This window comes from Oryzias latipes, chromosome 20 (assembly GCF_002234675.1).
Source record: "Oryzias latipes chromosome 20, ASM223467v1".
Taxonomy (NCBI): domain Eukaryota; kingdom Metazoa; phylum Chordata; class Actinopteri; order Beloniformes; family Adrianichthyidae; genus Oryzias; species Oryzias latipes.
This window is the reverse complement of record NC_019878.2, coordinates 15,038,422-15,060,770: the sequence shown is the minus strand read 5'-3', so window position 1 is coordinate 15,060,770 and position 22,349 is coordinate 15,038,422. Positions and strand designations below refer to the sequence as shown.

Sequence of the window (22,349 nt, the reverse complement as noted above, 5' to 3'; positions counted from 1 at the left end):
CAGCGGCTTTTTATCATCTGAAAAACATTGCCAAAATCAAAAACATAGTGTCAAAGCCAGACCTGGAGATACTTATTCATGCATTTGTCTCCAGTAGGTTAGACTACTGTAACGGCCTGCTCACCGGCCTCTCCAAACGAGCTGTAAAACAGCTTCAGTACATCCAGAATGCTGCTGCTCGAGTCTTGACCAGAACCAGGAAGTATGATCACATTAGTCCTGTGCTCAGGTCTTTGCACTGGCTCCCTGTACCTCAAAGAATAGACTTCAAAGCAGCTCTGCTTGTGTACAAGTCTCTCCATGGCTGAGCACCAAAGTACATCTCTGACATGTTAGTGCCATATGAACCATCTCGTACTCTGAGGACCACAGGGGCCGGCCTCCTGTTGATTCCCAGAGTCAGAACTAAACAAGGGGAATCAGCATTTCAATATTCTGCAGCTAAAATCTGGAACAGCCTCCCTGAAGTCGTAAGACAGGCCTCTTCTGTGTTCATGTTCAAATCTAGACTTAAAACATTTCTGTTTAGCCGTGTATATGACTGAAAGGTCCTATCTGCACTTTTCTTTCCTTTCCTTCCTTTACTTTTAAATCAATTTTCAATTTTTTATTCTTTTCTTTTATAGTAAATTTTACGTTCATTATTTCTATGATGTATTGTGATTTTAATGCATTTTTCTGTTTTGTGAAGCACCTTGAATTACTTTGTGTACGAATTGTGCTATACAAATAAACTTGCCTTGCCTTGCCTTGGCTTATCGTTACTTTTCAGTCCCTTCTAGAAGGTCGTAACAGCTGTACACATTCTTGTCCTTCCAAAGGAAACATTTGCCTTACTTTAATTCACTGCAAAGTGACCGCCGATTGGGATTAATGGACTATGACTGCTTTTTTAAATGGTAACATTTGGTTATTCTTTGCAGAAATCTTTAGAGAACAAGAACATTGAATGTCTGTTGTGAAATTTCATCCCCAAACCCACAGAAACCGTGAATGTCACATCCAGACAGTAATCACACGTAACCCCACTTGCAACACTTCAGCAATCACCATCACCCAAAAGCCTTTTGAGGACGTCCGTGCTGAGAAAATCTGCTGGAGAGCATGCAAGAGCTTGCTGCACTGACCTGCTTGTTGTATTTTTCCACAGCTGCAGCAGAAAATGACTGCATGTACATTTTGGCTTTTGCCACTTGGGAACTTAATGGTATGGTTAAAATTTGCCAATCACATAGTAACGAGCTAAATCCTGCTGGCATAGACAACACTCACAACCCAAGCCATCAATGAAAACAAGCAATCAAAACAAAGGAGTATTTTTTTTCTTCTAATCAGCAGCAGTTTATGTATTCACTAATGTCAAATCAGCAGCAGATCAAATAAATGTACTGCAATATTAATGGAGCATGAAGCCACTAAAATACTTTTTTATAGAATGTAAGCAATTGAAGTAGCAGAGATGTGACCAGAGGCCTTTCAATATGAAACTCCATGGCCCTCATTTTGGCGGTCAAAACTTTACTTACAAATCCAGGATCACAAATGGGGCCTCTATCGTCTCCAGTTTTCCTGTATATCTAAATAACAGCCTGCATCACATGTGCAGTATACTCACTCTTGGAATAGCACCAATCATTACAATCATTTTATTTTATCTATCAATTTTCTAAACCCCCTAAAAGCCTTTTGGGGTCGCAGAGTTGCTGGAGCATCCAGCTACTGTTGGTTGATGGCGGGGTTCACTCTGGACGGGTCACACATTCTGTTGCAGAGACAAACAACTCAAACACCTACATTGACCCAATATGCATATTTTTGGACTATATGGGAGGAAGCCAGAGCGCCTGGAGAAAACCCACACATGCTCAAGGAGAAAATGCAAACGCCACACAAAAAGTCCCCGTTGGGATTTGACCCAAAGCCTTCTCACTATGTATTCATTTGTGCTTTTCCCTTTTTTAAGGTTTTGGGGTTCCACATGGGTCAGTTTTAAAGTTGCTTCTCTTATCTTTGCATCTTCCTCTTCTTGGTTTTCTGATCAAGCAGTTGCTTTTCATTGTTTCCTTGTTTGACTGTTGTCATGTTAAGATACCACGTTAATAAACTGTTTTGATTTGATTCTATTGTGTGCAAGACATGTTTCATAGTTTAATTGATGTTTCCAAATTGTTCCTAGGAGCGAATGTGAGTTTGTGTGCAGTTGTGTGCCCTGTAACAGGCAGACGACATGTCCAGTACCCCACCTTTCCCCAACCGTTGTTTGGATGGGCTCCAGCTTTGAGTGTAATGGCAACAATATTAACATACTTATTTAACATACATTTTAACATACATTTGTCTGCTATCTGAAGTGGGGGCCAGTTTAGCTCGTGCTGGTTTGCGGCACCTTCTGTCCGTGTAACCAGGGTTCGACTCCGGGATGCTCCCTATTCCCTTCTCTGCTGCTGTGCCGGTCCCAAACCCAGTTGGATTGAGAGGGTTGCATCAGAAAAGGGCATCCAGCATAAAAACATTGCCAAGTTAACCATGCAACTAATCCTCAAGGGAGAGTTGTTTCACTGTGGCAACCCCTGATGGGAGAAGCCAAAAGTGAAAAAAGAACTGCTATTTGAAGTGTTTTTGTTTTCCCCCAGCAATTCAAAATCATTCAGTATCTTCTTTTGTTGGTGAATTACCTTGTACCTGGAAATGCTAAGTCGAATTGAATAATGCGACAATGTTCGCAGGGTGGATGTTAAAATGAAAATACAATCCCCTCTTTGCATTTTGGTTTTAATTATGACACAGAATAAGCGGTTTTTAAGTAGAAAATGAAAAAGCATTTTGAAGTATTGATTTTGTTATTTTAATTTTGAGTCATTTGATGCAGTTACATTTTGAAAACGAAATGGCATTTCTGTTAATCTATTTTATTGATCAAATTAGACATTTCTAAATGAATTTTGCTACACATTTACCAGAGAACCTTTTGAAAATGAAATGTCAAATAACCATTTTCATTATCATTTTAATTAAGTGACTGAATAAGCAGTGTTGAAGAAGAAAATGAAAAAGCATTTTGGCGGATTGCTTTTTCATTCTCATTTTGTGTCAGAAAAAGCAGCTTCATTTTGTAAATGAAAAAGCATTTCTGGTATTGACTTTTATATGACACATGCACTGTTTGATTAAGCCAAGCTGAGGTTAAATGAAGTCACAATAGATCAGTGTGGCCAAAATAAGACACCTTTCTGGTGCTACAGTTTTCATCCTACTGCATGATAAAACAGAAACCATATGAACCGTAAAATCCAAATATTTACAGTGAGCATTTTAAGATTTAAACATGTGGAAGACCTCTGGAACAGCACTAACCATTGTGCACACATTATGATGTGGGCTGAAGGTGTAACTTCAGTGAGCAGAGGATGACTCATAGGGGTGGGGTCTCATACCTTGTGGAAAACACTGGATTTGATCTGCAACAAGTAAATGGGGCTTTTTTGATCAGCAGTTAAAACGCTGGCTAAGCTGTTTTGTCAAATGGGGTTGCAGCTTTTTGCACACAAAAATGAGCACAAATGTAATCAATTTTCTGAAACAGCTAAAATGATGCAACAAAAATGCAGCTTTTTTGTGCTGCAGGACCATTTCCTTTATTAATGCATCCAGATTTAAGTAAAGCAAAGGCACAATAGTGGGGTCATGAACTCATTTGGTCCACATATTATGCTGGGATGTTTTCCTGACTCTCTCAGAGGCTGATTAAAGCATCACAGGCTTTGTGAATGAAGCAAACACGGCGCCTCCTCCTCCTCCTTCTCCTCCTCCTCCTCCTCATGCGGGAACAGCAGTGGAGCGCAGGATGTCCAGGTGGCAGCTCTGACAACTAGGATTTGACACCAGAAACAGCAATTTTTCCGACCCTTTGCGATTGTGGTTCCGCGCTGCGGCTGTTTCACTAATATAGGAACACAGGAGGGATGCAGGTTGGGAGTGGAACCACTCACCTCGCACGCCGTGCGCCCATCTCCTCCTTCCTCTAATACAAACCTCGTGATCCATTCAGCGGCTCCTGCGTTCCCTGCTTGACGGAGAAACAATAAAGAAGCCGAGGGGGCAGAAGAGGGAAAAGTATTCGAGAGAGGCTGACAGGAAGTTTAGACGCTTGGATAGACGCATCTCTCTGCGTCCTCCTCTCTCAGAATCTGGATGAAGAGGCTGTGACTGGCGGTCATTCTGCTTCCATCGCTCCTGTGTAAGTGATTCTCCCTCCGTGGTCCTCTAAAAAGGCACAAGCAGGATTTTATTTACGCGGATTGCATATTAAAGAAAAAGAAAATACTGCGTGACTCCTGCGCCACGGTTGAACTGAAGGTTTGTGCACAGATGTTATCATCCAGCATCGTGATGCTGCAAACATGAGGTTTCTGAGCATGCAGGGAGGAAACAGCAGGTGCATCACATGTGCAGACTGAAACTATAACCAGATTATTTAAAATAAATTGAAATGCTTTAAAGAATCAGGCCAGGGGCTTTGGGAAAGAACCAAACTTTAACCCCAAGGAATGCAAGCTGAAAATCCCCTGAAGACTGGTGTATTTAAGATTGTTCTCCCTATTTTGTTTCTGTTGTTTACTGTCACCTGTTGGCACTAAAACTGGACCAGAGTCTATTCACCCACAGAATCAAGGAGTTATTTGATTTTTATTTCGAAATTTGAACCAGTAATGCAGCTCTTTCTTTAATATTCATGTTTTTCTCAGCACTTACTCACATGCACGATTATGCAGGCGGATCCAGCCATCATCTGTTTTTCTTTTAACACTTCAGGTGAAAGTGTATGTGTGCAAGGAGGGGTGCATCATCACAGATGGATGTCTCACCTTTTCAGCACCCTCTCTAGCTCTGCACAGAGTGCTGTTTAGCCAGGCAGTGATTGATGCAACACAGCAGGCAGAGGTCAAAGAGTGATGACTGATCACACGCTGTTTGAAATGCTCAGCCCAAGATAAAAGTTGAGCTGCCTCTCTTTTTCTTCATGTTTTTGCATCACATGTGCCATGATTTTGTTGAATCAAGGGAAGCAAAATGCACAGATATGTTTTCTTTGATGTTTTATTAGTTAATATATTTTTTTTAGCTAGAAAAGCATTAATATTAAAATATCATTGATGATATCTGAACGTCAGTAAAAAGGTCAGAAATAGTTTTTATTTGCCCATCCATCTTTCGTCAGGATATGATGGAAAGTACCGTAGGTGTATAACAAAAGGTTATTAAATCTCCCTAAATTGTTAGATGTAGTCCAATTAAGACAATACTTTAATGATAAACGTATAGTAAAATAACTGTCTGAGCAATTTTGATTTAAATATAATCAGGCAACATGATATATTCAACATTTCGTCCCCAAACATCAATTCATTCTAAAAATGCCAAAGTAGTGTAAAATTACGTGCAATGTTCCTGCTTCCGCAAAGGTTGACAGGTTGTGCAGAGACTAATGCTAATCTGTAGCAGGTGTTTTCATACCTTTAAAAAGTCAGTTTTTCATATCTAGTTGGCAACTTCTTTTTTTTCTGCTTTTGTTTTCTCTCTTTTAGCAAACCTGTGTTGTCATGCTGATAGATGACAGTCATATCCTTGGCAGCAAAACCCCTTTGAACACTTGTTTCTTTTGCTGTTGTCCAGTAGAAAGACAAACAGGGAAATAGTTAAAGAACACCATCAGACATAAAATGAATTTAGCTACCCATTTCTTTATTTTTTCAGCCTCATCAAACCACTGGTCCTTTCATCTCCAAGACATCTGGAATGTTTTTTTTCTCACATCTTTAATATTAGGTGTAAATTTGCGAACACAATTTTTTTAACTTGTTCACTGTGGCTAAAAAAAAGAGCAGATCCACTGTAGAGCATCTAAAACAAGCAGTTCATTTAACGCTCTGCTGCTTCTGCCCGCTCAGTGCTCCGGCAGGGCCCTGTCCTCATCTTACCCGTCTCCTGTTCACTTTCTGAGGTGGTCCACAGAACTAAATGCTCGGCTTTGGGATGTTTAAAGAGCCAGATCTTTATGTTGGTTAAAGATATGACCAAAAGATGTTCAGTGTCCTTAAGGAGAAAATCTTCAGTTCTTTTTCTTTTCTAGTGATAAATATGAGTTTGACCTTTTTTTTTCATTAATAGTCTTTCCCTCCTGTTAAGATGAGAGTGTCAGTTTGAACGTGTTACCTCTGTAATCTGTCACTTTTACACTGATGCAGGTTATTTTAGTGCCAATCTTCACATGACACTACTGACCTACCTTGTGTTTAATTTTCTTTGACAACAACATTCTTGGAAGCTCCTGTTCCTCTGCAGGACACGAGAGCATTTAATATTTTAGATGGGGCTGCATAGTTACCCTATGATTCTTCAGATTTATTTCTTATAGTAGGGTGACTCATGCTGGGATTTTACACACTGAATTTAAAGACCCACTATGATCACCTTTTTGAAGCATTCCCAATGTTTTGTTATATTACGATTATGCCGTTTTTAGCCAAAATTAAAGTTGTGGGCGGGTTTTTTGCCGTGGAGCTACCCCGCTCCCTAACTAAGAGCTATCCGTTCACGTAGTCTCCCACTATCTCAGAGTCCCTCACACTCCCAATCTGACATTACAAGAGCAACAAAAATGGCGAGCACTATTGGAGCTATCCAGCTGTACAGTTTTGAGGTAGATGCCAGCTCAGACGAGGAAAACAAAGATGTACACAGTTCTAGTCGTCTACAAGTGGATGCATAGGAACGGAGTGGAGCTGGGAGCTTGTAGCCCTCCGATTGCAGTAGCTAAAAGTTTTTTCCAATAACCTTTTTCATCTGCCATCGATTCAAACTGATTTGAACAAAGAAATACTAAGAAATGCAATTTTAAGCTTAATTTTTTTAATTTATATTCGTCATCTTCAGAAAAATGGCACAAGAACATGCTAAAAGCACCCAAAATACAATATTCATGGAAGTAACTCTTTAAGGATCCATTTGTTTCAACGGTTTAATCTATTTCTATTTTCTTTTACATGTTTTAAAGTTGAGATCTTTACACTACTGGCAGATTGGCATACAAACTGCCTTTTATGTGAACAAAAAAAGAAAAAAAATGAAGTGGCATCTCATCAATCTCGTCACTGTAAGAGCAAATGCATTTTGGAAACAGGGCAACAACAGGAGTCAGCAATTTTTGACTGAAAGAGCTAAGTGTAATGCAAAGCACTGTACATCGCTACTTACGTCACCATATAAAAGTGACTCACATAATTTCTGCTTCATTATTGACTAACTGACATTGACGTTTGGTTTTGCTACGACTGCTGTTTTGCTGTAATGGTCCGACATAAAAAAGAGTTAAGTGAGCGACTATGATAACGCAACACGAGCAGCGATTTGTGCACTGTCTCCCTATTTGCCATCGTTTTAGAACAGAATTCTTACCAAATCAAAAAAAGAATAAAAAAAGATTTTTTTTTTTTTTATGGAGTTTTGGTTTAGGATTGCTAAACTCACAAATGTTGGTGTAGAAATGTTTGTCTAGTGGAAGGGTTGAAGCATCAAGCCTTCATTATGTTCATAAGTTCAGTGTGTTTTTTTATTTAGCTGGAAGAAAAAAAACACACTTGTCTGTAAGGGAGGAGGCCCTAATGTAATGTGATTTCTTTTTATTTTTTCAATCTTTTTAGGTTATTTAACAACTAAAATTGGGCTTGCTGTGCTCCTTCCTTTAAAGCTTTAAATGTCGACACAAAGAAGTGATGCTCCATCACCATGCTCGACTCCACTCTCCATAAAAAAAAAGAGTTGTGTCTGAATAATTGCCTTATGGCCAAACAGTAATGAGCTGCTGTCATGACATATTTATACCTCCCTGTATAAGTTGCAAGGACTGATGACAAGACAGTCATGACTAGCGTGAGACGCAGTTTAGAAGCTGAAAGTTTAACACACAGGCACAATTGGAAAAAAGTCTATTCGTAACTCTTTATATTGTAAGTTTTCTTAGATTTTGTAAATTACTTGCTAAAGTCTGATGCATATTAGGGAGTTGCAGGACGGGACATTTGAAAACATTAGTTTCACATTTGCAGGGGGAATTATTTTCTATATTTATAGAGATAATACAATTGACAGTTACATAGGAATTTCACACACAAACCCTGAAAGGAAAAGCAAAGAAAAACAGATTATGAAAATGAAAGCTATGGTAAAATGTTTTAAGGCAATAATTTGGCAATAAATTGAGATAAGACAAAGCTACATTTTGAGATATGGTCCAAGAAAATAAAAGCAGATGGGTAAGTGATAGTTTACTGTTTTATGTAATTAGGCTGCTCTAAGGAAAATTGATTCTGTTGAATTTCTGGAAGTGACTCAAATGCAATAATTAAAAGAGTTATCCTCTTGTAGTCTTTGAGCTGGAAAAAATAATGTTTTAGGAGGTTTTTTCTGATTCAGAATTTTTATTTTAATAGGACCAGTGGAAACTATAAAGACAATCAGATTTCCAAATTCAGAAGAACGTCTGCCAGAGGTCAGGGTTTGATCCTAAAGACCATGTTTTGGGTGTTTTTACATCTTTTTCTCATAATAAAGCACAAAAAAAAGAAAATTAGGCTTACAATTGCATTGAATCAGGAACAAATGAAACATATTCCGTTTGAAAAAGTTTGTAGTTGTGATGCCGAAGCTTCAACACCAATCTACAAGCTCCCAGCTCCACTCCATTCTGAGACACCTTAGTGTAGACGACTAGATCCGTGTTCGTCTTTGTTTTCCTCGTCTGAGCTGGTATCTGGCTCAAAATTGTATACAGCTGGATAGCTCAAATGTTGTTCGCCATTTTTGTTGGACCACTAATGTTAGGTTGGGGTTGTGAGGGGCTGTAAGCTAGCGGGAGAGAGTGTAAACAAAGGATAATGGGAAGTGTTGGCGGTCTTATTCCACGTCAACAATCCCGTCCACAACCCAGAGGCAAATCTCCAATTAACTACTGCCGTTTTGCAGAAATGATATAGAAAACGGCAGTTTATTTTATTTTAGGTGAGACTGGGGATGATTGATGGGCAAATCAAGGAGGAACTGAGAACAAATTGCAAAGTAAGAATAGTTTGAAGGAGTACACAGAGTTCACTTTTTGCACTAGAAGTCACAGAAGAGACCAAGTAGGCCAAACAGTTATTACATGAGGGAGTCTGAACATTTCTGTGCCAAATGCAGGAAGATGCCGTTCTAAATCAGTCGTTGTATTAAAGGCAGCGCACTAAAGTTCTGAACTGAAAGAGGTGATGTTTTCCCACCTCCGCCTGATTGTATTGTTCCTTGTTTGAAAAGTTTTCAGTTCTGAAAGGAAGGATGTTTACACTTATATGACAGGGTAGTTGAAGTTTTTGATTGAAAAATGTGGATCTCTCACATTTATGCAGCTGTGATATTTGAAGTCTTTTAGGGTTCCGAGGGTTTTGTGTTTGGTATTAGGACAGTCAGCAGTTGTACTTTGTGCAATTGTCTGATACTACTGTAAATGTTTTTCACCAAAAGTTCTTTCACTTTAAATGTTGCTTTTTTATATTTTTAAAGGAGTTATATTCCTTATGAAATTAATGTTATCCCTGTTTTAACTATTGTTTTAGACTTTGGACTAGGATTGTAAATCATTCTGACTGTTACTATGATAAATAATGGATGCATTTTGATTAATTATTGTACAAATATTCAATTGACTAATATTTGTAATACATTTAGGCCAAAACTGATGACCAGTTTTTAATATTTTATCCTTTGTTTTCTTTATTAAGTTGTCTTTTAGACTTTGAAACTATTAATGAATTTATAGTGTTTATAGTGAGCAGTCACTTTTTTAAGATCACTATCTCAATTTTAAGTTTCCATATTTACTAATGTAGTAAAGGGCAGTCTGAGCTGCAAGCACTAATAGGCAGAGACACTAATAGCCACCACTGCTCTCTCCTCAACCACTATTCAATATTTTCTTTTTGCACTGATGGTAATAGACCTACTGATTTTCTCCACTTATGTAATTCTTTTTCCTCGCTTATCCCCTTCTTAATTTGTAGATAGATTTTTTCCCTTTTTTCTGTCATTTTTCAAAAACTCACAAACCTGCCATTTTAGATTTCATTACAATAATAGGATAAAGGTATTTAATTTATTTGTTTTACCTTCTGTAAAAAAAATCACGCACTTTCTGTATTAAAATGTATTAAAATCGGAATTAACAAAAAAGTTAAACATTGTTTTCGCGCTTTTTTCTGCAATACAATTTAAAAATCCTCTTAAAAATATTACTTGTTCTGTTTCAAATGTTTCATTTTTAGAATCAAATCAGTTCTTATTTTAAAAATAAAATACCAATTTACAAGAAGGGTACATGTTTTATATTGACAATGTCGACATAGTTTTTTGATACAAAACAAACTTTACTTTGTACTTTAAAAATGAGCGGAACTGCAGATTGCAAACAAATAAATGTCTGCATTCAACATTTAAAAATGTGATTTTTTTTTCATTTCCAGGGTTTTCTCGATCTCTGCCCCCAGAGCGGTGGTTCCTGCGCCTCTCCTCCTTGTCCCCGCCTAAACCGGCGCCGTGGCAAAGTCGGAAACTATGGGTCGCAAGCTGGACCTGTCGGGCTTGACTGACGACGAGGCGGAGCACGTCCTGAAAGTGGTCCAGCGGGACATGAAGCTGAGAAAGAAGGAGGAGGCGAGGCTAAGGTGAGATGACATTTTCCAACCTGTTATCTTTCACCTCTTTCGACGATGTGTGTGTCAAACATGCGAGAAGAGATCTGATGATGAGAGAGATGTCATCTACCAGCAGCAGGTTTGGATGAGGTGTTGGAACTCCTTTTCTTTTTTTTAAAATGAAGGGCAGAGTCGAAACAAGATGTCTCTCCTCTACACAACTGATCATTTATTTTATTCTTCTTTTATATAAAGTCTTCTTTTGCAAATGACAAGGGGTGAAGCATTAATGGAAACGTTTAAGTCTAATGTTGCATTTAAAAAGCCTAATTTACATTTAGCTTCTTTGCTTGAGAATGACTCCTGTTAAAATGCTGGCGTGACACTGCTTTTAAACTGAAACTCCTTAAATTGCCCATTAAAATGACACAGCTGGCTAATCTTGGTTTGGAACGTTCTGCTTTGGTTCATCTGAGGTTTAATGAGAGCAGAAGCATCTATTTTATGTGGTCCATCACTTTATTGGTTTCATGAGTATTTTAGTAAATTGTTGTATTATGTTGCTGATTTCTGAAATATACAAAAACCTTAAGATTCTGTCTGTGTAGTGATGGTATAGTAAGAGTAGTCCTTGCTGCTTTCATGCTTATTTTAACCTTCCGGCCTCAAAAATGTGTAATATTTCAGCTGTAAAGATGAGCTTGCTGATTTAAAAAATGATTCAGTGCCTCAGATTTAGTCACAGGCGAATGTTTTCAATATCTTTTGGCTCGTAGGGAATTTCTGTTTCAGCCTCCAAAGTTGTCAGACTGAAACAATAAAGGCAAAACCAATAAAAAGCTACAACAAACATTACACCTGAGTGTTCAAGCTCAGGAAGAACATAAGCTAAGAAATGACTGGAAGTATGTAACTTGTTCTGTTTGTTTTGGCAAATAGTGGTTGCGATATGCTCCAGCATCCCCATGACCCCAATGATGGATGGATGGATGGATGGATGGATGGATGGATGGATGGATGGATGGATGGATGGATGGATGGATGGATGGATGGAAATTGCATGATACCCCAAGGTTAAAGACTACTGATATTTTACTCAAAGTGTCCCTCATCAAGACACTGAACCCCACATTGCTCTGGTGGTCATAGGATGGCACCAGTGTTGGGCAGCAGAGCCACCATCAGTGTGTGAGTGTGTGTACATAGGTGAATGGGACTGTGACTGCAAAGCACTTTAGGTCTTCATGGAAGGTAGTAGTGCTATAAAAATATACCATTTACCATCAAACATTTAAGAATATACATTAATACCTGTTGATTACCTAAATCTGTGCATGGTGTTCAGTCAATCAAAACCAAGAACCACCCAGTCCAGCTAACCATGAAGTATTAGGACAGTAATAGCTGGAAAACAAGCAATTGGTCATCTCTGGAGAACTGGTCTGGCTCAGTTGGAGAAATGGTTGGTCTAGGAATGATTGGGTCATAAATTCAATCTATAAACCAAGAAGTTGTACCCTGGAAAGACACAAAACTATGATAACTCTTTACAGGGAGGGGAAAAGCAATTATCAATCTGATGTTCTTTAAATGTCATACTCTGACTTTTTTTTTTCTGCGAATCAACTCTTGCTGCTTTCTTTCGTCTTAGTGACCATCCATTAGCTCAGATGCTTGAAAAATCAAGTTTTAGTTTGCAGTCTTCCTGCTCTCCCTCTGAAAGGTGAGAGTGTGATTCAGCCAATTAGAGTGTGGGAGCTTTCAACTTCTGCACTCCATCTCCACAGCCAGAGAGCCTTATTACAGGTATATAGCAGCAGGAAGCTTATGGGAGAGCAAGAGTGGGCTTAGTTAGCAAGATGCACAACCACTAACAAAAGGAGCCACACAAGCAGATCTGTGAAGGCAGAGGCATCCATCCACCATTGTTTGAGGAAGAGCGAACTGATTCTTGCAGGTAATTGTGTCTCATTTTTATGAAGAGTGCACTTTATAAGCCATAGGTGGAACAAGGATATCCTTTCGCTTCCCCAATTAGGAAGGGCTCTGCGGATAAGTCGCAGTTATTTGTAAAGTTGTTGGCAGGAGCTCTTGATAGGCCATTCCTAATTTTAATTGTGCAGAATAATCCGTGACTCAGTAATGCAGCTTTGCTTCTCCTGGCAGTTTGACCTAAATGGCAAAAGCTGTTTTGGTAATGAAAACTGTGAAAAAAAGGTGCGGCTGAGCATTAATCACAGACATTTTTGAATAAGAGGACTTGTGTTGGTTTGAAACTTCAAGCAATAACAAGCGGAGCTATTTAATTCCCAAAAGATCCAGGGTTTTATTCATCCAAAGGCAGCAGTTTCTTTTTGCTTTATTTTGTCTGCTGTTTCTTTTAGCCTAGTTCAATGTGGCAGGCAGGCAGAGAGCCACAGGAGTCACACTGGGAGGCCGGGCCCTTTAGAAATTAGGTGGCAGAAGATGTCACTGTGTCTGGAGCAGAATGCCCTCTATTTCCTTCTGTATTTATCCTCTGTCTGGAGATGACAATATAACCGACACACGCAGAGTTGGCTTTAAGGATTCAAAAATTCATTATTTCTAAGCAAGGGCAGGAGACACTCAGCTTCTCTGTGGATAAAACTGCTCCTGATACACGATAATCAATAATTAGGTGTAAGTGGATTTCATTGAGCAAGCAGTCAGAGGATATTGCCCTTTGTGGCTTTACAGTGCCTTCAGGGAGCGCCACCATCTCCTGTATGAAAGCAGCACTAGACGAGGACAGAATTAGCCCCTGACATGGAAAAGTCATGTCATTTTAGAGTCTGCTCTGTTAAAAACCCTCCGATGAAAATTCTTAGATGACCTCACCCTTACATTGACGTGTTCTCCCTACCATGACAAAGGTGGAAAAGGTGGAAAGATTTAATGTAATCCATGCACACGATTGAGGTTCACAAATCATTGAAGAAAAAAGGTTCAGCGCACTGTCTAGTGGGTCTAGATGACCCAACGTTAAAGTGCCTAGGAAAGCACAAGGGTTACCATGTTCTTGTGGCATTTTTCCTCATGATTGAAGAAATATGTAAAATTCAGATTCAAACTGCATTTCTGAGTATTATTTTACTCAAATTGTGGGGAATAAGGAGCAGATGAAATAATGTTGTTTGAAAGAGCTTGTAGTTGTTACGTACCAACTACGATTGGTAGGCCACAAGCTGCCTGCTCTGCTCCATTCTGATGCATCCAGTTGTAGACAAATAGATCTATGTACGTCTTAATTAATCATAATCAAAAGACCACTGAAAACTATTTTATAATAGATCAAGAGATGATTGGAGTGGGATTTTAAGCAGCAACCTTTATGACCAATCGCTTCTCAAAAACAAAAAAATGTTTTCTTCTAAGTCTTGAATTATGCGTTTTTTTAAAAAGCTGAATTTCTGGACAATTGAACTTATGACCCCACTTGTCTGTTAAATAAAAATCCAGGTCCGGTGCAGGTTTGTGTGTGTGTGCGTGTGTGTGGGGGGGGGGTTTGAAAGACTCCATTGTTTCAAACAGGCGTGCATTATTCTTTTTTTTTGCGGCTTTTAGATGTTTGTTCCGTTCCATGATTCAGTGTCGCTTCCAACATGTGACAGCCTCAAACCTCGCTTTCATTTGATGAAAACCTGCTTTTGGGGTACGCTGGCAGGTGTTTATATACCATGTCTCATTGCAGTTTCCCTATCCCATATGGTGCTTCATTTGTGACCAAATGTGGGTGAACACGTCATTCCACTTTAGTTCTTGCAGTGAATGTTTAATGTTGTTGTGCTACAGCCACAGAGGGTTCTAATTTTTTCACTCCCGTTTTTTGTGGTGCTCTTGTTCTCTTGGCTGCGGTTCACCTTTGATGGGGGATTAGCTGGTTGACATTATTGGTGCGGGTTATTTGTCTGACTCACACTGATGTGGATTGTTTTGATATGGTTGTGTGTGCCCCTGTCAGCTTGAGTAAACTTTCACTGCTTTATGATGCTACTTTTCTTCTTTAAACTGAAATATTTTTCTTCTTTTATTTTTGCAAGCGCCGCATCCCTTCTATTTATTTACGTATATGTGCGTTTTGCATGATTGATGTGAGCTGACTTTAGGATTTATCCGTCCGTCATTGTCTTGTGAGAAAACACGGCGCTTCGATGGACCGAAAGCTGCATAGATCAAAAAACATTCATCTTAGCTCATTCCGCTTTTGTTCAGAAGATTCAGATGGCTTTGACATCACAAAGGTCAACACAAAGCTCTGCTCCTCTTATTGCTTTGAGCAGAAATTGTTCTCCTAACTGGCTTCTGATCGTCAACATTCAGCTTTAATTTGCTTCCTTGTGTTCCTGTCTGCCATTGACTCTGTGATTTCTAATTAGTTTTAATACGACTCTTGGTAGAAGATATTATAATAATTAAACTTAATTAGCAGACAGAAATATATCGCCCCCTGTGACCGGCGTGATTACACATGTCTGTGCTTCAGCATACACACTCAGGTCAGTTTATCAGAGGTACAGCATGTCATGTTTTTAATTGCATCCTGTTTACTTGAGGTTATAGATAGATCCCAAAATTAATTTTTAATCAGCAACAATAAAGCAAAGCTTGAAAAATGGGTTTTGCGTGTGAGTGTTTGCCTCCTCTGTTGAGAAAAGTGTCAGACTGCGGTTTTGAGCACGTGATAGAAGAGGATGCAGATTTCCCCCGAGTGTAACAAATCAGCAGCTTGCATTCACAGGAGGTGCTGAGCCCGTGGGATTGGCTGATGAGAAAGTGAAGAACGAATCCACCCCAGCAGCTTGGGCATGGGTTACTCACGCCTCTTTAGTGTTTTTGCTGACTGAGTGGATGGCATTCTCTTCAGTAACCTCGACTGTGTCTTTGAGAGTGCCTGTATGTGATCGAGACCTTCATCTAAACTAATTTCTCTGGAGGAACATTCTGGGTTTACCTTGCATTTCAGAAGTGATTACGTCCAGAGCTGACCAAATGTCAAGTAGTGTTTTTATTCAGGGAAACATAGTTGGTTGTAACAACAGGGGAGGTGTTATCTTTGCTTTTGTTCCCGATCTCTCCCTTTGCAATTGTCTCATCTATTCAATCTCAGTGTCAGACTTTCTGTCCTGCATCCTCCCTCAGTTCCTTTGTCTGGGCCTCTTTCTACCGCTATGGAAACTCATTAGTAGCTGTGTTGTGTTGAGATGCAGGGGCCAGCTCCTTGAGCTGCTCCCTTTCCAGAAGAAGTGAGCGGTTCTTGGCAAGACAGCAGGGAACCGTCAGAATAATTGCTACACTTTCCTCACCCCGGTACGTCTCTTCAGTTCCCACAGGGGGAAAGACACAAGACTAATTATGTAAAAAGCCACTCTCTCCATTGGAGTGACTAAAATACTGTAAATTGTGTTAATTGAAGGGATTGGAGACCAATTCAAAGGGTGCAAGGATCCAGCCAATCAGGTGCAGCTTCCGCAAAGATCTGCCTGTTTACATCTCAGAATGACAGAAAGTGAGGCATCCACCTATTATAGTGTAAGGTGAGGAGAAAGATGATAACACATTATGAGCAAGGACACTTTATACAGAATGTGATTTCTTTTGTCCTGCTCTTTCTTTTGTCCTGCTCTTTCTCGTTTTATTTCTCATCAACGATCCAAGCATTTTTATATACAGACAAAAATGAATATAAGTTGTATAATTTGTAATAGAAATAAAATAAATAATTCATTTTTTCTAATCGTATCTTATGGCACTTGTGAAAACAACTCCACTAGAGAGACCTGCTGTGTTTTTATTTACAAGTTTAATCCTTGTGATTTAGGGCTCAAAGTCTTTTTGATGAACTAACGATAAAGCAGCAAAATGAGTGCACATCTCAATCTGTGGAATCATTTTGTTTGAAGAAACATCCATGTCTGCTACCAATCATTAAACTCCCTCAATAATGCAGTTCTGAATACGTTTGTGGTCACATCCAAATATGGAACTCCTGCTTTTTTGATCGTATTTGCTGAAATAATATCATATTTGGTATGAGTTCAGGATAAATCATTGTAAATGTTCACAGGTTGTGTAATAAAGCTATGGGAGCTCAGCAGAGACAAACGTTAAGGTGACAGTAAATAAACACTCAAGAATACCCTTTTATTAGTGCTCCAACGGTGTTAAATTGCTGTATTACCGGTAATCAAAGTTCCACAGCCGTACAAAGTTCTGATGGATGGCTACTGTCTTAAAAATACACAAATAAAACAGAGGCATCACAACCTGCATGTCAGAATAACAAAAAGAAAAATGAAAAGAGGACAACAAAACTCTTTAACGGTCAGGACGCGCTTCAAGCCAGAGGGACAATCTGATGACCTCAACTCTGGAAAGTCTTAAAAGAACAATTCCAACCTGTGGGATGTGCTGATTTTATTTATATACAGTATTTTTGTATGTAAACACCTTATTTTTTTTACAATAATACCACTTAATGATACTGACAATGGTCTGTATGCTTCTTTGGCCGCATTTACACTGCAGGTCTTGATGCCCATATCCGATTTTCTGACTATATCCGATTTTTTTGAGGACCCGCTTACATCATCTTTTAAAAGTGACCCGTATCCGATTTTTGCATTTACACTAAACAATGCTGAAACTATCAGATGTAGACGTTCTGAGGACTACGTAGCAGTATTTCCGCCTTCCGCGGACCTCCTTCAGACTTTTGTGACTGCGGTTGTCATGGAGGCGACGCAGCGACGGAAGGAGGCGTTGCCTTGGGCGCTCCTGAGGGGATGCACGGGAGAGGAAAAAAAGGAGGAATGCTCGGCTCTCTCTGAATTTTGAATGAGTGTTTGCAGACGTGCTGTACTAACAGTTTGATCCAAGTGTTGAACCTTTCCTGCGCGATGACTTCTCTTTTTCCGACCGTGGTCAGAAACGCACGGGAGATTTCCTCGGGGTTCTCTTTTCCGTTCTGAACCCTCAGCCTCCAGAGTGGGTTAAGAAAGACTCCAAAACTTTTGGGGGAGACACCTTATTTTTAATTTACGGTTCTCCGACACTCCCCCGCTCCGCGCTCACACCCGCTCTCCTCTCCTTACACACACGCACACGCGCACACACACACACACACGGTCCCCATCATACACGCCCCCCAAAGAAATAAACGGCTTCTAGCCTGTTCTATTATAGCAACGGTGTCCCGCTTCATTAGTTACCGTTTGCGTCCGGACCGGACATAACAGCGGTTTCCGACTACGGTCTGAAGCCTGAGGCTGAAAGGTAACACGCTGACAGCAAAATCAGCGCACAAAAGCACTTTAATGAGTCATGTGATCTCAGTTGGTGGTGTCCTGAATTGACGTCACTGACGTACGACTTGGATTTACTTGGGAATATCCGATTTGTCTGCTTACATGACACACGCAAATGCACGTATCCGATTCGTTTCCGATTTATTTCCACATATGAGAGAGGCCTGTATCCGATCTGAGAAAAACGGAATCCATGCGCTTTTGTCCTGCACACATTCACCGATCATATCCGATCTGTGCCACATGAGAGGAAAAAAAATCGGAATTGGGTCACTTGAACCTTGCAGTGTAAATGCAGCCTTTGTATCTTTTGCAAAAACATTTTCTTGCCCTGCAATGGATTCACATACTGTCTGGGGTGTATTTCACCTTTGCCCTTTAAGTATCCGCGTTGGCTCCAGCTTTCTAGAATCACTAAATCTAAATAGGACTAATAGATGAAAATGGATTATAATCGTTTTATGATTTTTGTTTATGTTGGTCCAATTAAAAAAAAATTGAAACAATTAAAATTAAAATTAAAATTAAAATTAAAATTAAAATTAAAAATAAAATTAAAATTAAAATTAAAATTAAAATTAAAATTAAAATTAAAATTAAAATTAAAATTAAAATTAAAATTAAAATTAAAATTAAAATTAAAATTAAAAAAGGTGCCACTGAAGAGCAGAGCAGCTCCCAACAACAAGGAACTGAAAACCCTGAGACTTTTATACACTGAGGGTAATTAACTAAATGAAGACAGCTGTGGATGATTAACTGAAACCTGGAGTGATTGACAAGCAATAACTCAGAACATGACTAAAAAACACAACTTAAAAATCAAACTTAACCCCTGAATCTCAAAACATGCTGTGGGAAAACCCTATCTGATGGTTTAATAATTTGTTTCTACAAGACATTTAAAAATATACTTTGAAACATTTATCCTATATATAAAAATGAACACTGTGCATTGTTGGTGTGAGCGCATGGCAGCAGTATTAAAAAATCTGTCATCCTCTGGCCCCAGATAGCGCAGCCTTTCATGTACATGGGAAAGAAATACAGGAAAATAAATTGTGTTTTACAGTATTGTATTTTATTTAAAAAAAACATTTGCTTTTAACTTCAATGTAATAAATAAAAGTCCAGAAGAGTTCAGATAAGAAAACGTCCAGCAGCAGATCCAGATGAAGTGAAGCCATTGCTCTTAAAACTGTGTGCTGAGCAGCTTTGTGTTTTCAACCAGCCCTGCTTCAACAGGAAACTAAAGTTTGCTCAAAACACCACAAACGAGCTCCTGCTTGGCATCTGTTTCACATAAAAGATGTCCCAGCGGTCTGAATGTCTACAGTGCTGTCTCACTGAACTCCCACTCATGGAGAATTCTTTTTCTCTGGTCCAACATGTGGTATATGACTGGACGGATGTTTGGCCATCATAAAAAAAAGGATGGTCCAAAGTAATCATTTACTGGTCTGTATTCCACACCCACCCAAGGAATAGTGAACATGTGTCATCTTTTTTTCTTGCTTCCATGTGCCTGTAGAAATCATGACAGGCAGACAGCTCTCTTATGGGCCTCATCACTAACCCCTTCAACTGGGGGGACGACAGCTTGTGAAGACCAGCTATTCAGTAGCAATGAAGGCCCCCTCCCCAATGGAACTGACATGAATTTAGAATAGAATAGAATAAAATAGAATGCCTTTGTTGTCACTGTGCACATGTACAATTTGCATCATACGCGTATACAAGGAAATGAAAAAAAGCCGCTCACTATTCAGTGCCAACATGCATAAGAAAATAATTTCACAGAAATAATAGAATAATAAAATTATTTCACAAAAATGAAAAATACAATATACCAAGTACCAAAACATTTACAAAGGTGCAAAAAGGTGCAAAATGTGCAATAGAAAATAGAAAATTATTACTGTCAACACCTTTACATTGTGTGAGAATGTAATCTTTGTAATCTTTGTTTTTCTTTTCATGTTTTTATGTTTATTTTTTTTTGTGTGTGTGCCAAAGCCTCTTGGCCAGGTCAAAAGAGATTTTATCTCAACTTTCTGGTAAAATCATGGTAAAATAAAGAAAAACACTTTAGATGTTAAATATAACACTGGGTAATTCCCAGAAATACTCTTATGAAAAACTCAATATTTAAAATGGGAAAAAGGAAAGTGAGCTGTGAAGTCATGTGGAGTTTTCATTTTTTCTACCATTCCCCAAAATCCTGTACACTAAAGGCCCGCTGGTGCTGTTCACATGAGAAGTGTGCACTCCTTGCAGCATGACTGTTAGAAATGAGGATATTAGACAGTGTAGTTTGTGTTGGCATTCTACGGGCATGTACGAATCAGCTGCACACCCTGTATGTGCAGCAATTGTGCGTGATCAGTAAGGAGCCAGAATGTGCCCCTTACTAACGTCTAGAGTGCTCGTAAGGACAATGTACAGCAGCATCACCCGTTACTTCATAAAAGTGTGTGGAACTTGCATTATCCTTACTGACACTTTATGATGCACTTACTACATGCACGATTATGGCAGATTTTATTTCATAATGTCCCCTAAGGTAGCCGGATCAGCCTCAAAGGAACTGACACACCTACACCAGCCGTTTCCTGGCAACCACTTTGGTTGTCCTCCTGTTTTCCTCCTGTTTTCACGTTTTTCCCCTTATTAATCTTTTCTTTCAAATTTCTCTCACACTCCTTCACTCCGGTTTGACTTGGCATTTTATACCTGAGACTCATTCAAAGGAAATCCAAATAAAACTGATGTGTTCATGACTGCAGCTCTGTTAAGAAGAAAAAACTATTTTCCAGTCCAACAATTATTCTCAATGCTTCCATTAATAAAATAAATGTTAGTTCTGCGTGTTGTGTCACCACCTGGAGAAGGAACAGGCGGTGCTGTGCTGACAGACTGAGCAAACATGCCTACGTAGCCTCGAAGAACCGGAGTAAAGCAAACAGACTCACTTAGCCAACATGGCATTTTAAAAACTGGAGTTAACAAGTTAACGTCAAACTCTGATTTTCTTTAAGGGCTGCATACGTATTAAAAGCAGCACATTTGGTGATTTCTTGGAAGTGTTCCAATGAAGCAGGAATACATCTTTTCTTCTCAAGCAATTTACATCTTTCCCATGATACCTTTGGTCTGCTTTTGAGAACCCGTCACGAAAGTTAATCAAGCTAAATAAAGGAGGTGGACATGTAGGACAATCCTAGTATGAAAACACTGACCTTATCACCCTCAGTTCTATTACTGTAGACACAAAAATCTCTTCTGATCATTAATCCTTGCAATTGATCTCTGTCTGCTTTAAAATATTTGCATCGGGGTAAGTGTTCTGCAGTTTTCACAACGCATACGCCTTTGCTATGCTTTACCGACCAATTAGCCAGTGACTCTTTTAAGCCTTATAAGCCTTTCAAAGTAAGCAGTACATCATTTGAGGTTTGTTGGCTGCAGAAGCCATCACATTGCACTGCATGACATCATCAGGGACAGAACAACACAAAGTCTTGCATACAAAAGTGTTGCAATCTCCACCTGCTTACTTATGCCAAGATCTCTCAAAGTTTCAGCATCTTTGAACCTGCAGGACAGAGGGGTTGACATATTGGTTTGTGCGCGGACCCAAAACTGAAAGTGGAAGTATTTAAGAAAGCCAGCAGATTTTTATTTTTATTTATTAGCATCATGCTAAAAAACTATCAGGCTTGTTTGGTCTGCCATTGATTCTCATTTTCTCCTCCACTGGCCCCTGTATAGACATGTGTGTGTGTGTTTGTTTTTGAGGTTAGCTAGACTCCCTGTGAGGAAATGGGCAGGATCTGATCAATATCTTCTGCAGGACTGTTGCTCTGTTTAATCAGTCAACACCACACAGTGGTTGACACACACTCGCACACTGTGCTCAGGCTCATTAATCCCTTTACGACCCACTGTGTATCACTCTGATAAGTCACTGAAAGGAGAATACATCCATTTGTTTCAGTTTGTATGATTTTGCTCTGAGCCGCTTCTGGAAACTTCCAACTTATGTGCTCAGCTGACTTTGATGCATATAATAAAATGCTGGTCATATTAAAAAGCCAATAATAAAGACCCACATAAAACTACTTAATTAAAGTAATACCTCTCATGCAGATAATAGGCCACAGTGCAGTCACCCTTTTAAAAAAACTCACTCCCTAACTCTTATTAAAGTTAGACGCTCTTGGTATTATAATTTTCTTTAGTTAGCGGCACTCCAAGCTCAGTTGTGTATTATATATAACATTGAATAGACGCAATCGGTAAT

At 39.2% G+C, this 22,349-nt stretch overlaps 1 protein-coding gene across 3 annotated transcripts in view; it reads left to right on the top strand.

The window, feature by feature from the left end:
* The first annotated feature begins 3,629 nt into the window (after positions 1 to 3,629).
* Positions 3,630 to 22,349, top strand: part of myrip (myosin VIIA and Rab interacting protein) — a 112,365-nt gene continuing 93,645 nt past the window's right edge. The window contains exons 1-2 of one of the 3 annotated variants that reach the window (XM_011488854.3): positions 3,630 to 4,237; positions 10,551 to 10,751. In XM_011488854.3, the coding sequence (XP_011487156.2) occupies positions 10,642 to 10,751 (110 nt within the window). In that variant the 5' untranslated portion in view covers positions 3,630 to 4,237; positions 10,551 to 10,641. The remainder of the gene's footprint in view (positions 4,238 to 10,550; positions 10,752 to 22,349) is intronic. The other 2 variants (XM_011488853.3, XM_011488855.3) reach the window with 2 other exon arrangements.